The sequence below is a fragment of the Gymnoscopelus braueri genome (assembly GCF_963280865.1).
Source record: "Gymnoscopelus braueri genome assembly, chromosome: 22".
Lineage (NCBI taxonomy): Eukaryota > Metazoa > Chordata > Actinopteri > Myctophiformes > Myctophidae > Gymnoscopelus > Gymnoscopelus braueri.
The window spans coordinates 15,960,973-15,976,348 of NC_137624.1; the positions used below are offsets into that span (position 1 = coordinate 15,960,973).

Here is a 15,376-nt window from a genome sequence, read left to right on the forward strand (position 1 = left end):
GTGGGTACTTTTTCCACCACTGATAATAGCCAAAAGAATCTTTAAGTTAAAGGTAGGGTAAGTGATTTTCCTTGGTTAAAATAAGTGTTAAATAGCTCTATATTCTGATAGTACTCATTGCTATAGAGTGTTTGTTCAGTAAAAGGAGTCTCCTTGTCTCTCCAGCTCTTTATAAAACAGAAAATGCATTTTCGTTTCAGTTTCAGTTTAATTTCCAATTTTATCCAATCAGGATAGAGAACTCAATCAGGATATAGATTAAACAAGTGAAATTGGAAGTGATGACACTAAGAAATGAGCAGGCAAAATTGGAACTGGAAGTGGAACACAATAAAAAAGAAGCTTCAAAATGGGTACTTTCTCCTGATTGGCTGAGATGTTGACACCTACTGTACCGGAAAAGGTATTTTCTGTTTATTATCCTTTATCCTTTTTTTGGAGAGACGGGGAGACTCCTGTTACTGAACAAACACTCTATAGCAATGATTACTATCAGAATATAGTGCTTTAACGTTTTAACAAAATACTTTTTGTTTTAACCCAAAAATATCACTTACCCTACCTTAAAGTACCCGGCCTTTCCTTGTTCAATGTACTCCTTGGCAAGCAACCCGGAAGCACTGCTTGAAGTTGCGCATGCGCGCTGTGTTAGTTCCAGGCAGCTTGTGGTGCTCCAGTAATAAACAGTGTTAACCTCGTTTCTGGTAACTTGAGTTGTTTGCACAGATTACAGGTCCCCGGCAGCCACCAGTTAACCAGGCCTGCAACAAACGTGGTCCACAGCACTGCGGATATATAGTAACGTTTAGCTGTTTAGTTGAACTGGATCATCAGTCACTTATTGAACCACGCTGCTGAGAGATCACACAATAATAACATGACTGAACAATCATCACTGTTACTTCGTAAACAACTTTCAGGTAAAAGTTCTATTCGCTAAATAAAGTGTTAATTTTGGCAACAGCTGTTGTTGTTTTCTGGAAGACGTAGATCCGTAATAACGAACTATATATGCGAACATAAATGTTAATGCTAAATGTTTGTTAGCAATCGTTGCTGGTAGTGTTCAAAAGTAACTAAGTGCATTTACTCAAGTAATTTAAGTACACAATTGAGGTATTTTTTTTTTACTTAACTGGAGTATTTCCAATTGTCAATACTTTTACTTCTCTACTTTGCAGATGAACACAGGCCTTTTACGTGTAACAGAGTATTTCTACACTGTGGTATTGCTACTTTTATTTAAGTGAAATGTCTGAGTTACTTCTTCCACCACTCCCATCTGTCCATTAATGATGTTTAAAGAGCAGCTCAGAGTCGGAGATCCTTTAGAAGAGGCAGAGACACAGTCATCAACTCATCATCAACAATGTGATGTCAGATTGGAAAGTGCAAATATCAGGATTTATTTTAAAGAAATGGGCAGTGGTGGAATAAGTACTCAGATATTTTACTTAAGTAAAAGTAGCAGTACCACAATATAAACATACTCTGTTACAAGTAAAAGGCCTGTGTTAAAAATGTTACTTGAATAAAAGTACTAAAGTATTGGCATCAAAATATACTTTAAGTACCAAAAGTAAAACTACTAAAATACTTGGAAAATAGCCGATCTACAAGCTCGCAACGCGTCGCAATGCGACACGTTGTGAGCTTGTAGATCGGCTATTTTCAAATAGCCGATCTGTCGATATGCCTAAAGCCGATATGTATAAAATAGGGCTAAAGTGGTTAATGTGTGTTTGATAATGTAATAATTTATATCTGCAAAGTAACTAGTAACTAAAGTTTTCAAATAATTGTAGTGGAGTAAAAGTACAATATTTGCCTCTGAGATGTAGTGGAGTAGAAGTAAAAGTACCGAAAATACTCCAGTAAAGTAAAACATACCTCAAAATTGTACTTTAGTACAGTACTTGAGTAAATGCGTCGCAGTTCCCGCCCACTTCCTGTTTTTTTTGGTGCCGGAAGAAAAAACTCAATGCATTTTTCCATTGACATTTCCAAAAATATTTATATCTATTAATTTAAGCCTCAAATCAAGCCATCATGACATGACATGAATCATGACCATAAACGTTTGATTCTGTGATTATTTTTTTTGTTGAAAACGGCAAAACAAAGGGTATTTATTAAATATAGTATATCATATAATTAAATATAAAATAAAATAAAATCACAGAAAAAAACGTTTTATGGTCATGATTCATGTCATCTCGTGATGGCTTGATTCGAGGCTTAAATTAATAGATATAAATATTTTTGGAAATGTCAATGGAAAAATGCATTGAGTTTTTTCTTCCGGCACCAAAAAAAACAGGAAGTGGGCGGGAACTGCGACGCTCTATGGGCTACCATCTATATTGTGATGGTAATAATATTTAAATATAAAAAAGGATTAGACGATCGGATGTCTTATCACACAACATTTACAATTATTATAATATCTCAAATCCTAGAACAATATCTAGGATTTATGGGCAATAAATCCTAAACCAAGTGTTATGTTCCAGAGTTGAACAAGAACCCTGTGGAGGGCTTCTCTGCTGGTCTCATAGACGATGACGACATCTACCAGTGGGAAGTGGTCATCATTGGTCCACAAGACACACTGTTGTGAGTTGATATTACATTAAATGGCTGTGATATATTTAGCCATGGTTCACATGACGCTCGTCTGTCATGACAGTCATGTTTCAGGGCTGTGATATATTATGCTATTTCACTGACACTGCTTGCTCTGGTCCTTGGTCACTGTGACATTTCTCTCATTTGCAGTGAGGGAGGTTTCTTCAAAACAAACCTGATCTTCACCCATGACTACCCTTTGAGACCTCCCAAGATGAAGTTCATCACAGAAATCTGGCATCCCAATGGTAAACCCTATCCCTCATTACATTACAAAATATGTTATTAGGCTAGTAATGGTTATAACATTAAGACAGCCCACACGTAGCTCCCATTAATAATGTTTATTATCCACATCCACTAGTTACATTTCAAGCTGTATGCTCTTCCTCACACTAAGTCTAATAAAACATAAATGTGAAATAAACCTGTAACTTGACAGGAATACACTGAAGTCTCAATCTGATCAGGTAATTAACCAGGTCTAATATGATCGTATGGGAGCATACATTACACAGAGACAGTCAGGTCTCAACAGAGTATGTGAGATATATAGTGGTTTACAGCTCCTATGGTTAGGTATCAAGCAAGTAAATTTGATTTATGCTCACTTATTCTGAGTATGTTTCATATGTGTTCTGGGACATATCCTGAAAACTAGTGGCTAGATTGCCTTGAAATGCACTCTGCAGTGTGTGCGTCGTCCTAATCATAACCTCTTGTGGCCAAAGATTTCATGAACACATTTTCTCTGCCTAGAAAGTAACTGACTACAGATGTATACAAGTCAGTATATCCAGGCAGAGCAATGTGGACTAAAGTTTGGACTGATTTGACTACTGATCAGTGGTGTAAAGTAACTAATTATATTTACTCAAGTACTGTACTTAAGTACAATTTTGAGGTACTTTTACTTTACTGGAGTATTTCCAATTGTCTATACTTTTACTTCTACTCCACTACATCTCAGAGGAAAATATTGTACTTTTACTCCACTACAATGATTTCAAAACTTAATTTACTAGTTACTTTGCAGATATAAATTATTTAGCCCACTTTAGCCCTATTTTATACTACAAGCTCACAACGCGACGCATTGCGACGCGTTGTGAGCTTGTAGATCTGCCATTTTCAAACATTTTAGTACTTTTACTTTTGGTACTTTAAGTACATTTGGATGCCAAATTTGTACTTTTACTCAAGTAAATGTTTTATTCCGGTCTTTTACTTGTAACAGAGTACTTCAACATTGCAGTATTGATGCTTTTACTTAAGTAAAACATTTGAGTACTTTTTTCACCAATGAAAGTCAGTGGCCCTCATTTATCAACGCAGCGTATAAACCGGCTTATATTTTTCCATATATTCGGCCGTACACCAACGTCAAAGTCACATTTATCAACGAATCCTACACAGCCAATCCTGGCGTACATCAGGTCGGAGCTTTGATAAATCTCACGTCTGAAAACGAGCATCATTTAAATAACACGCCCTTAAATATTCTCAAAACGCCCCGATTTTACGACATGAAGAAGAACCAGAATACGACCAAAGACATCAAAAGCCAATAAGAAAGAGTTTCCCCCGATCGCCTCGCCTCGCTGCCTGTCAAGTCACACACACACGCCTCTCTCTCTCTCTCACTCACACACACACACACACACACACACACACACGCCCAACTGTGTCTTTCATGTAATCCGTAGCAGTACAATCTTTGTCACGTAGGCTTGTAGCCTACATGAATGACATATTATGATACCAATCACATCGCCATTAATGGAATACGTTTGTATATTAATTTATTTAACCCATACCGAGCAGTGCACAAGCAGTCATGTAGGATATTCCCCGTGAGACTCGGACGGGCGGCAGTGATTCCGCCACGTTAATAAGAGATTGGAGCGTCGGGTTTATATCGTTAACCCAGCCAGGTTGTAGTCTTCAAAACTCTCTATGACATAACTCCATAACATAGGACAAGCTACTGTAAGTTTGTACACCTCACTGTCCATGAAAAGATCGTCGGGAGTCCCGAAAATGCGCTCGCAGAAGCCTGTATATTTTGAAAATAGCAGATCTACAAGCTCACAACGCATCGCGATGCGACCCGTTTTTGAGCTTAGATCTGCTATTTTAACATAGCCAATGCAACTGAATGACTGTTAAAGCAGTTTGTTTAAATTACTTTATAAAATGTTATATTTTCACAGGGATTATTTATTAGTGTAGATATACATTTAGGAGTGGATTATGTGTCCAGATGCCTGTCAGACAGTCAGACAATGCTGCTCCGCAGGTCTAGAATGGAATAAACGGGCGCAGCCAACGTCAACAACTGGTCTCGACCAGACGTCAGATTTCAGCTTACGGTAGGATGAAGCCCACGTCAGGATATATTGATAAATGCCGAAAGGTGCGGTGATCTCACCATACGCCCATTATTTGGGCTGCACCGCGTTCATAAATGAGGGCCAGTATATCCAGGCAGAGCAATGTGAACTAAAGTTTGGACTGATTTGACTACTGATGCATATCAGAACATATCAGAAATCCTAGTGCATGTCTTGATTTTCCATTTTGCTTGCTACCAGTGGCAAAGAATGGCGATGTATGCATCTCAATTCTGCATGAGCCTGGAGAGGACAAGTATGGCTATGAGAAACCAGAGGAGCGTTGGCTGCCAATCCACACAGTGGAGACCATCATGATCAGCGTTATATCCATGTTGGCAGACCCCAACGATGAATCTCCTGCCAATGTAGATGCAGCTGTAAGTGCCTTTTTATGGTTTTGCTTTTGGATATTTCTATGCTGGGATTGGTCCTGATGTCAAATGTAAAATATCTGCAATTAAAACACGATCACCTGATCAAACAAACACCTATTAATTCAGTTGCATTGGGAACTATACTTGATATAAAGTGGATTATAAACTATATTTTAAAAAAGCCTTATTCCTTCAACATACTATAATTGATGGCACTTTTATGAAGTTTGGTAAAAATTGATGTGTCGTCACTGTCGGGCAGAAGCTTTGTATCTCCATTTTTCATCTGTTTTTCATGTTTCTTCATAAATGAATGCCCTTTTCTATACTTGTATATTAGTGTTGCATTAAAGTAGCAAAAATGGCAGATCTACAAGCTCACATGTCGCATTGCGATGTGTTGGGAACTTGTAGATTTTTTAAAAACATTTAGCCTATAATGCCATTCCCTTTTTATAGGGACCCCAGGTTGAAAGCCGTTAAGTTCGTCTTGTGGGTTTTAGACATATTTAGCTTATGAAAAGTGCTTGTGACGAAATATTTTTTGTTTTTTGTGCTCTGCTCTGCAGAAAGAATGGAGGAAGGATCCCAAGGGAGAGTTCAAGAAGAAAGTTGCACGCTGTGTACGGAAAAGTCAGGAGATGGCTTTTGACTAGGTTTTCTAATTGACTTGGGAGTGAGTACCACCACTTGTCAGGGGATTTGTGTTGACTGCTGACTGATGTTCCTGTGAGTTCAGGGTGTTCCACAAGGGAATACAGGGTCTAGCTGGGTGGAAATGGTAGCCAGTCGAAAACCGGGGTGGGAAAGTATGAAGGTTGGGTGGATGGGCCCAGGGGTCTCCATAATGGCTGTATTCTAGCAGACAATCATAGCCAAATTATTACCAAGTCTTATTCAACTTTGAGCAGCTTAGATGGAAGGTGAAGGCCTATTGGGGTACAGTAGCTTATAGCAATAAGCAAATATTGTAAAGCCCCATTTCCATTTTGGTCCACTGTGTTGTGTTAGTAGTGGGAAAACAAATGTTTTAACCAGCACAAAAAATTAGACCTGGTAAATCATTTGACTGTGTCTTTGAGCTCTATTCTGTACAAGTATGACTGATGAGACACACGGAACATTAATGTTACAAACTGAGGTGAGTGAACGTTTGATTAGACAAGACAAATATATATATTGGATATGGGACAGGCACACACAAACAAGCAATGAGTAACCGTTGATCTTTCATTTGAAATTAGTTGGATGCAAGGTTCCTTGTGTCAGTAGGACGATCAGAGTCAAGATGAAGCTCATGAGAAAGGGCAGTAAATAAGTAGCTGTCTGGAAATGTTTAAATACTCTGCTATTCAGCCAGCATGCTTGTGGAACACCCTGTGTGAGTTGCAAAGGGATGAGTATGTATCTGTAAATTGTGTAAGATTATCTTTTTTTTATCTATGTGGTAACTTTTAAATGGTAAATACAATTTAGTACAATTTGCACTGCTGAGCTATACAAGTTACCTAGAATGTCTTGGTAATTTGAGTGGGTGATATTATGTTGTGATCTGGCTTCAGTCAGTCCACATTTTATTCAACAGTGCCTTGACAAGACAGAGCGAAGTGGACATTATGGATATTGTGTGGCAGTAGCCAAGGATGCAGCATTGCCCTTATAACCATCACTCCCAGGAAGTACAAACGGTGACGGATGATAAACTCACGAGATTATGATCACAAAACTGTTCCCCAAATTACAGGAAGGAAGAATTGCAATGAATTCACAAATAAATTTCAAATAGTTTGTTTCTTTTATTTCATTGTTTTGCCTGGTGAAAGTGGATTGCAGACTACACACAATGCACACAACCTCCCTGTCAAAGCAAATCATGAGGCACTGTTTATTGACAATGTACCTTCATCATATTACCCACCCCTACGTGAACTCATGAGGGTGAATTTTTTTCAATAGTTGGCATTGCATTAATCATAAATACTTGGATAATGGTAATTTCAGTATTACAGTATGCAGGCTTTCTGAATATGTAACCAACCAAAATATTTGTTTCTGTGATCAGATCATAATTGCATGGCATTGATGTTTGTTTTGTTTTTTTCCCAGATAGGAATTGAAGGGGACTGAAGTAGTGGTTGCACTGAAAGCTCAACCGTTGAATAATAAGATTGCTGGGCAGAACTCAGGTTCCTGTTGAGCAATGTTTCTATATGTAGATTCTTACCTTTTGAACAAGCTTACAGTATATGGTCCAGTATAGCAACAAATTAGTTGTTTTTCCCCCAATTTTGTTTTTAGGAATTTTAAAAATGTTGGTATGCAGACAAAACTGTACAATGATAAATACATTGGATGGTGGTGTGATTTATGGTGAATTTCTAAACTATTAAAACAATATGTATATGGAATTCTGCAGAATACAGTTGTTTTATGGGCTGCTGTGGGTATTTTAATAGTTGCCCCAAGCCTGTGTAATACAGTAAACTGGTAAACCTGACACTTGCAAGCAGGGGCGGCTCATTTAAAGGGTATATCTCGCAGCAAAACAAGACGTGATAAACATATATAAATCCTTATAATGCAATTCTGTTCCCTTATTCAACTTAAATACATGCTAAGGAACTGACAAAATCAGAAATGAATGAGGTGGACTTCTCTACTAAATCACCCATTTATTACATTGGAATAAAAAAACGTGAAATGAAGAGGTTGGAGGCACACCATCCAGCGCATCCAAACAAACTTAAGAAACAAAATGTAAAGGTGACTCGTTTGGGTTTCCAAAAACATGTCACTGAATTTCTGAACAAAACCAGCACCAGCCGCCACTGCATGCAACAACTATCCAACAGGCTCGGCTGCAATTGAGGGAGTTGCCTATAATTTTTCATATGAGCATATTTGTAAAAAGATCTGGAGAAACATATACCCACTTATTCTGCCTAATTGTCTTTTTTTTAGTTTACTTTATTTATTGTTTATAAATGTTCTATCTTTTTGAAGATATTTTCATTCAACCTGCCACACTGAGCCATCTACTCCACATTTACAGTGTCCACACTTATGCAATTTCAGGTTTGCAACATTTGTAGCTTTTCAAGAGAGATGGAGAGACAAATAAGTGCTTGGCAGTGAAAGTGTTCCTTCTCATAGGGGGAAAACATCACAAAACTGCCTTAATTTCTCTCCTTGTAAGCAAAAGAAAGTTTATGTGAAACCTGTCCGGATGCTTCCACTTGTTTTGTTTTTTAGCTCAATGTATTTTTGAGAAACCAAAAATCAAGCAATTGAGACATGAAGCAGATATTTTTTGTAATACAAGATCTCAGCTCTACAGCAGTATTTTTGTGTATGTAAATATGAAGAATTGTATAGAAACTTAAGTTGCCTGCCTTTGTATTCTCTTGGAGAAGCTCATGTTTTTTTTTGCGTTGCACGATACCATTCAGGTGAATGGTCAAGGTCAGTGGGTCCCAAACGGTGTGCCAAGGCACACTGGTGTGAGAGACAAGTCGAGGCGTGCCTTGATTTTGTGACACATTTCAATACCTGTATAAAACGAAACAAGGTTATGAATAATTGTATAATTTACTATAACAGCATTCATTTCCTAATAGAGGCGAAATCAATATATACATAAATGAGATCTAAAAATTGCTGCTCCACAAGTGCACAATGCGGCATGTTGACCTTGCACAGCTGCTATTGTCGCTAGTATGAACACAGGCATGCCTTGATATTTTAACGTGCCCATTGGTGTGCTTTAGGCAACAAGTTTGAAAACCACTGATCTAGGTGATGTCATGTTACGCTCGTATGGATATTTTTGGTTAAGTCTTTTCGGTGTGCAATGTCAACCATTTAAAAGGTTTGTGAACATTATTGTTACAAGCAATAAAGCTCTGTGTGGATATTCTTCACTAACATTGTTACTTATTTGAGTTATATATCCAAAATGGACACTACAAACTATACGTAATTACAGTGCTGCATTAAATTGTACTCATTTTCTTTAGTGTTACTGTTTATCCACAATCAGTTGAAACATGATAATTATGACCAACTTTATTCACTCTTTAAAATGTGAGGCACAGAGGATTAAATATGACAGATTAATTTCCGATCTCTATGATTGCTTTATTGAATTAAGCACCAGCTCAAAACGATTTAACAACCATACAAGTTAAGACATACCCTTGGACTTGTATTCAATATAAAAATCACGTTGGCCACACAAACCCAGAAGCACAAAAGAACATAAAAAAAAGCAAAATTCCACCCATCTTAAATGTGCAGAGTACAAAGTGGAGATCATAAGTTCTTTACTGTCCAGGAGCTGACAGACTTTTGTTCATGAACTGCTTCTTGACAAAGCACACCCACCACTGAAAGAAAGACAGAAAGAATCCACTGTTAAAAACAACTTTCAGCCAGACCATTCACTGCATTGGTATTATGTTGAAAGATGTACTGTACTGTACAACACAACTATACTTGGAATTTGTACTTGATGTTAAGACTAGCTATTCAATTGTGTAGTGTTTCATCAATTCAACAGCTGAGCAGATGGATAATGTACACTGTCTATCAATTAGACCATTTCTTACAACAAATCATTGACGTAAAGTGCAGTATTTTAGAACCAAACCTTAACTAAAAACCCATGTCACTCATTTTTTTAAATCGCTCCATGTGCCGACTATTAATCCCTGATCAGTATTCTATGAACTGTACACAGCTGACCAGGTTAAAAAACGAATATACTGTACCCCCCTTTACTTGTAATAAGAAACTGCAGGAATTGGATTTTATGACAGAGAATTGACTTGTTGAAAGCTTTTACTGTAACCATTGTGTGTCTTTTTCCACTTAAGTGCATTAATTTACAATTAATTTGTTACTGTTACCAAGTAGTCTCCCATTGTTGCCGGCATATTTTGGGCAGATACATTTGTTGGACACAAAGCTGGTTAGCTTATGGACAGACGCAGCTTTTCATTGTTGTCCATTTTTAAGCACAAATAGATCAAATACCTCAGAATGAATTGAACAAAAGATTGAACATGGAACATAGCCTTAGGTAACTGCTATTGGAACAGAGCAAGATATGCAAGTTTTTGACCATCAAAAGACAAATGTAAGCCAATTATGCAGTAGAACTATTTAGATGCTTTATTTTATAAATGCTCTGAGTTACACAATTTATCTCACCTTGCTTGGTTTGTCTGTCTGAGGGTCAAACACACGTTCACAGAGCCTCAAACCAGTCTCTTGGCGGATCTGCTGGAGATACGCCCTCATGGTTTCTGAAACAAGGAAAAAATCCAATGTTGGCAACTTGGCATCATTACACACCACACCATGACTGTCAAACTCAACTTTACATGTGTGCAAAAGACTTGACTATTATAGGATGGGATGTTACAGCTTCACCCACTCGCTGGAGTAGTAACACTTATTCTCAGGTCCCAAAGTTTCTATTTTAAAGAGTCAATTGCCCCAAAATATGAATAAACACTACTTATATATTTGAATTGTTGCCACTTGGATGAAGAACTTAAGACGTGGTTATCGGAACAGAACAAATGCACACAGCAGAGGCAATTAAGTCTCCACAGGGTGTGTCGTTTTTCAATAACCATGAGTCTCCGAGTTGATTATTGCTAATGTAAGATTTCACTGGCCAGCATGTCAGTGGGTTTTACTTACCCTCCTCCTGCTTGTTTGTAGGCTTGAGATACATAGCATTGAGAGGGAAGCCAGGTTCTCCAGGGATGGGAAAGTTAGTTATGCCCAGAGTATACATCTCCTTCTCTCCCTGGCCCCTGGAGCTGCACTGGAAAGATCAAAGCACAGCAATGCATGAGTGAGATCACCAAACAATGCAACTAATAGTTTTTTTGTTGTTGTCCATTCAATTAGGCCATTAACTACTACCATTTTCTTTATGCCTTGCCGTTTTCTATTCCTAAGCTAAGGGTGAATGCAGTGATTCATAAATCTGCTTTGCACATTAGCCAAATAAGAGGCAATAAGCCATGTCTGAAATTCAAATGTGATTCATCACAATTGAAGTCAGCAATGATATGCAAAGTATATTGCATGGGATCACACAACCAGCCCAAGTGACAAGGAGGCTAATGAACACTCAAGACCTCAACAATAACCCTGCTATCCACAGCCACCAGTTCATTCTGATTGACTATTTTAATTCACTATGCATCAGTCACATTATATTTATTGTACCGATACTTGAATACAGTGTACACATCCCTTTTTTGTTTGTTCTGCTACACATTGTAAAATATGTTAATTGTGAGGGTAAATTGGACCCAGATGCATTTGGTTCCATTTTTACACACCCTCAGAGTTAAATAAACACAGAGGAACTTATTGTGCTGGAAGTACAATATCCTTAGGCTCATTGTATACTTAATTACGTGTAGTTTACCTTCTGTAGCTTCTTTAGGCATTCAGATATGTACAATGTGACATAGATCAATGTCCTGTCTGCCTCATTCTGAAACAAAAAAACACAATAGTGATTATAATCAAATGAAATATTTCGTCCACTGTGTACGTCCTGCAAACTACTACGTTACAGAAACTTGCTTTAAATGCAGTTCCTGTCATGTCTTAACTACTACAAAACTATGAGAAGATTGCATTGCTGAGGGCAGAATCAAGTTGAGACATGTGGAGAAACCGAGCAAAGAAACAGAGCAAAAAGCGACACCAAGTGGCAGGGCTAACATCAATATAGTGAGAATTCATAACATTGTATTGCTAACAGCTACATACAGTAAATGGACTGACAGCAGGTAAGGTGCAACTGCAAAGACTGTGCCCATTTGTATCTGTAAGGGGTGAAGAATGCTCAGCAAAAGCATTGTGCCTCTTAATGTTTAAAGCGGATGATGTAGGCCCCGGTCAGTCACTTCCCTAAAACACTTGTCACACCAAGTCACATACAGTGTTCATTTTGACAGCAAATTCTGATTGAGTCTTAGTCTTTTGAATAACACACCAATTGTTTAGTCTTAGTCTAGTCTTAGTAGAGTAAATATCAAAATCTTAGTCTTTTAGTCAAAATAATGAACACTGGTCACATACCATGCATTGCATTGGAACCAAGATTATTTTCTCACCTTGATTTCATAATTCTTAAAGAAGACATTGGCTTTGAAGTAATAGATAGCCTCATCGATGATATCCGTGTCTTTGGCTGAAATGACAAAACAAGTCATTGAGTACCAAGAACAACCCTTCCAGGACTTAAAATGACACCTTGAAAACCTGTGGTCTGTCAAGGCACGCCCACACACAGCTGGACCTAAAAACCACAAACTGATGGATGGACACATAATACCATATACGGAAATAACAGCAAACTCCTGTGGCCTCCTGTGACCTACATCTTGAATTATACACAGTACTTGTCATACTATAAATCAGGCCTAATAAGTGCCATATATCAGTGGTAGAATGTGTATAAAACTACCAGGGATGTTCTGTAGACCAAGAACGCATTACTTGACAGTGACAGACAGTGGTTTGATCTCTTTCAAGTAGCTGAACAATGAAACGCGGTACAGAAACCTACTTTCTTTGGGGCCAGGTCCCTTGAACTGTGTCTTGAGTGGAAGCATAGCCATGTTCCCAATCATTTTGGTGTCTGCATCCATCAAGCTGGAGTGGTACGCCTGGAACAAACGATCAAATTAAATAACGTTACACACAGCCATCCATTTGCAACTCGGCCAGGGTACAAACGTGACCCGTTTAATTGAAGTAACCAGGTTACATTTGTACATCCACAGAGTAAACAGATCATTCGTGCATCCATTTAGTAAGCTAACCAGGATAGCAAAGAGGCTCGAGTCATTTTTTTGCCCACAGTTTATCCACGGCCGTTGCCATCATCGACAGTTATAGTTTCAATAATAACGTTCCTCTCAAATCTCACGGCAAACGACGGTTGTTCAGTTGTTGCGGATTATTTACTCACCGGCATCTTGAATGATAAATACAGAAGTGTTTCTGCTGCTCAGCGAAAGAGAAATGTCTACTCAGTGCTTCCGCCTCTCCTCCGCCCTATGAATGTACAGGAAGTACGAACGTGCAATGCGCTGCAAGAGCCACGAGGCGGCGACATCGATATATTACCAGATTCCATTCCCCAAAGCTCGGTCACTCGCTCACTCTCCTCGCTTCCTCCACTCGCGCCTAAGCCCCGCCCCTGCGAGGAGCCGAGGATTATTTGCGAGGACGAGTGGCCGACCAGCTGGCTTCAAAGGATCGGACTGCACTTAGCGCGTCATTTCAAAGCGACGGCAAATTCCGCGATCACTTATGACGTCTCAAACAGCTGGACCAGAGCCGTGGATGAAAATATACATGCATAGAATAATATGCAGGTATAGAATAATACAGAATAGAATAGACAATTCATCAATGTGGATGGCCACATTGTTATCTTTATAGTTAACATTTTGTGCAAAGCCATTTATTCCTGAAATAGTGAACGAAGCGCCAGGATGAGCAAACTTACATTTATGAATTAAATCCTGACCTGTCCCTCTTTTTGCTCGTACAGTCCCCAGACCCCCCACCCCCCGCAGCAGTCCCGCACGGCACTGCTGCGTATAACAGCCACCGTATATTACAGAGTATGTCTGACTCTGAATTACATCATTCATGCAGGGTGGCCATACGTCCTCTTTTATCCGGACATATACTCTTTTGGGGGGCTGTCTGGGGGGTTTTATAAAATCCTTCAAATGTCCGGGGTTTTGAGAGCTTGGGTGATATCCTCCCCACTTCTGGGACGAAAAAAAAAGAAAAAAACTCAGACGATTTTGTGATTTTGCTTGATATTGTTTGATAGCGAAATAAATCATGACTGATAGACATGAAAGAAGACCCTTCACAGCAAATAGAGAATTTTAAAATTTAAGAATCGGTTCAGAATTGAATGAGTACGGCTATAGTTAAATAGCGTAAAGTGTCCTCTTTTTGGGGAATTCAGAATATAGTCACCCTATATTCAGTCTATATATAAATACAATACATTATTTTAAACATAATCTTTGTCACAGTGATTTATAGTAGTCCATGCACTGCATTGAGGCATGCACGGAGAGAAATGAACTATCAGCTTTTGAGACAGTATAAGTGTGCACAATAAATTACAATGTATATAATTGTATTATACTTTATATCATACAAAGCAATAAAGCCAGTGGCTTGTTGCGTCTTTTCAGTTAATTTACACTGTGTGTGTGTGTGTGTGTGTGTGTGTGTGTGTGTGTGTGTGTGTGTGTGTGTGTGTGTGTGTGTGTGTGTGTGTGTGTGTGAGATGGGCAACGAGTGATCGGCGGGGGCGAGGGGGGGGGAGCCGGTGTTTTCGGGGTATGGTTTCGGGTTTCAAGCATTGTTTGTGTGGCCACATGTGGAGGAGGACCATGTATACGTCACGGCAGAAGGGAAAAAACAAAAATAACGTCTACACGTGATGCGGAAGTCTGCCGCGGAGGAGCTGTGGAGAGTGGTCGAGCGTACACTTGATGTACACTCGCTAAATGCGGAAGTAGAGAGCCGCCTCGGCTCCTCCACTCGACTCCACTCGCCTCCTCCAAGAAGCAACTGAGTAATTGGAATTTAGCACATCCGGTTTGGAGTCGGAGTGACCGAGTGGGAGTGAGCGAGTGGCCGAGATTTTCGGGTTTGGAATCTGGCTGGGTAACCTCGCGTCACCAGTCTTTCCACTCTATAAAATGTCAAAAATATTTCAAATTCTTCCCTTTTTTCCCAAGGTTTCTTTTGAAAATAGCAGCTGTTGAGCTTAGATAGTCTATTTTCAAATAGCCGATGTATAGGTTTAGAGTGCTCAGTCATGTGTCAAAAAATGTTTCATAGGAATAATATTCCTATGAAAAAAAAATTGACACATTTTTTAAACATATTATGTTTAAAGGG

The 15,376-nt window shown here is 38.8% G+C and overlaps 2 protein-coding genes across 3 annotated transcripts; one reads left to right on the plus strand and one right to left on the minus strand.

Moving 5' to 3' along the window:
* The first annotated feature begins 669 nt into the window (after nt 1-669).
* LOC308077724 (ubiquitin-conjugating enzyme E2 G1-like) lies at nt 670-7,958 on the plus strand. Of its 2 annotated transcripts, none has more exons than XM_080418604.1 (6): nt 670-920; nt 2,514-2,616; nt 2,779-2,876; nt 5,223-5,401; nt 5,968-6,074; nt 7,505-7,958. In XM_080418604.1, the coding sequence occupies exons 1-5, from the start codon at nt 878-880 to the stop codon at nt 6,052-6,054; spliced, it is 510 nt and encodes a 169-aa protein (XP_080274730.1). In that variant the 5' UTR covers nt 670-877; the 3' UTR covers nt 6,055-6,074; nt 7,505-7,958. The 2 variants fall into 2 exon arrangements, with proteins under 2 accessions (XP_080274730.1, XP_080274731.1); XM_080418605.1 differs by having other exon boundaries at nt 7,509-7,958.
* Nucleotides 7,959-9,514: 1,556 nt separating this feature from the next.
* arpc3 (actin related protein 2/3 complex, subunit 3) lies at nt 9,515-13,507 on the minus strand. The gene is made up of 7 exons (XM_080418603.1): nt 13,407-13,507; nt 13,002-13,101; nt 12,547-12,623; nt 11,850-11,918; nt 11,108-11,234; nt 10,610-10,704; nt 9,515-9,783 (listed from the first exon to the last, which is right to left on the minus strand). The coding sequence occupies exons 1-7, from the start codon at nt 13,410-13,412 to the stop codon at nt 9,721-9,723; spliced, it is 537 nt and encodes a 178-aa protein (XP_080274729.1). The 5' UTR covers nt 13,413-13,507; the 3' UTR covers nt 9,515-9,720.
* Nucleotides 13,508-15,376: the final 1,869 nt, after the last annotated feature.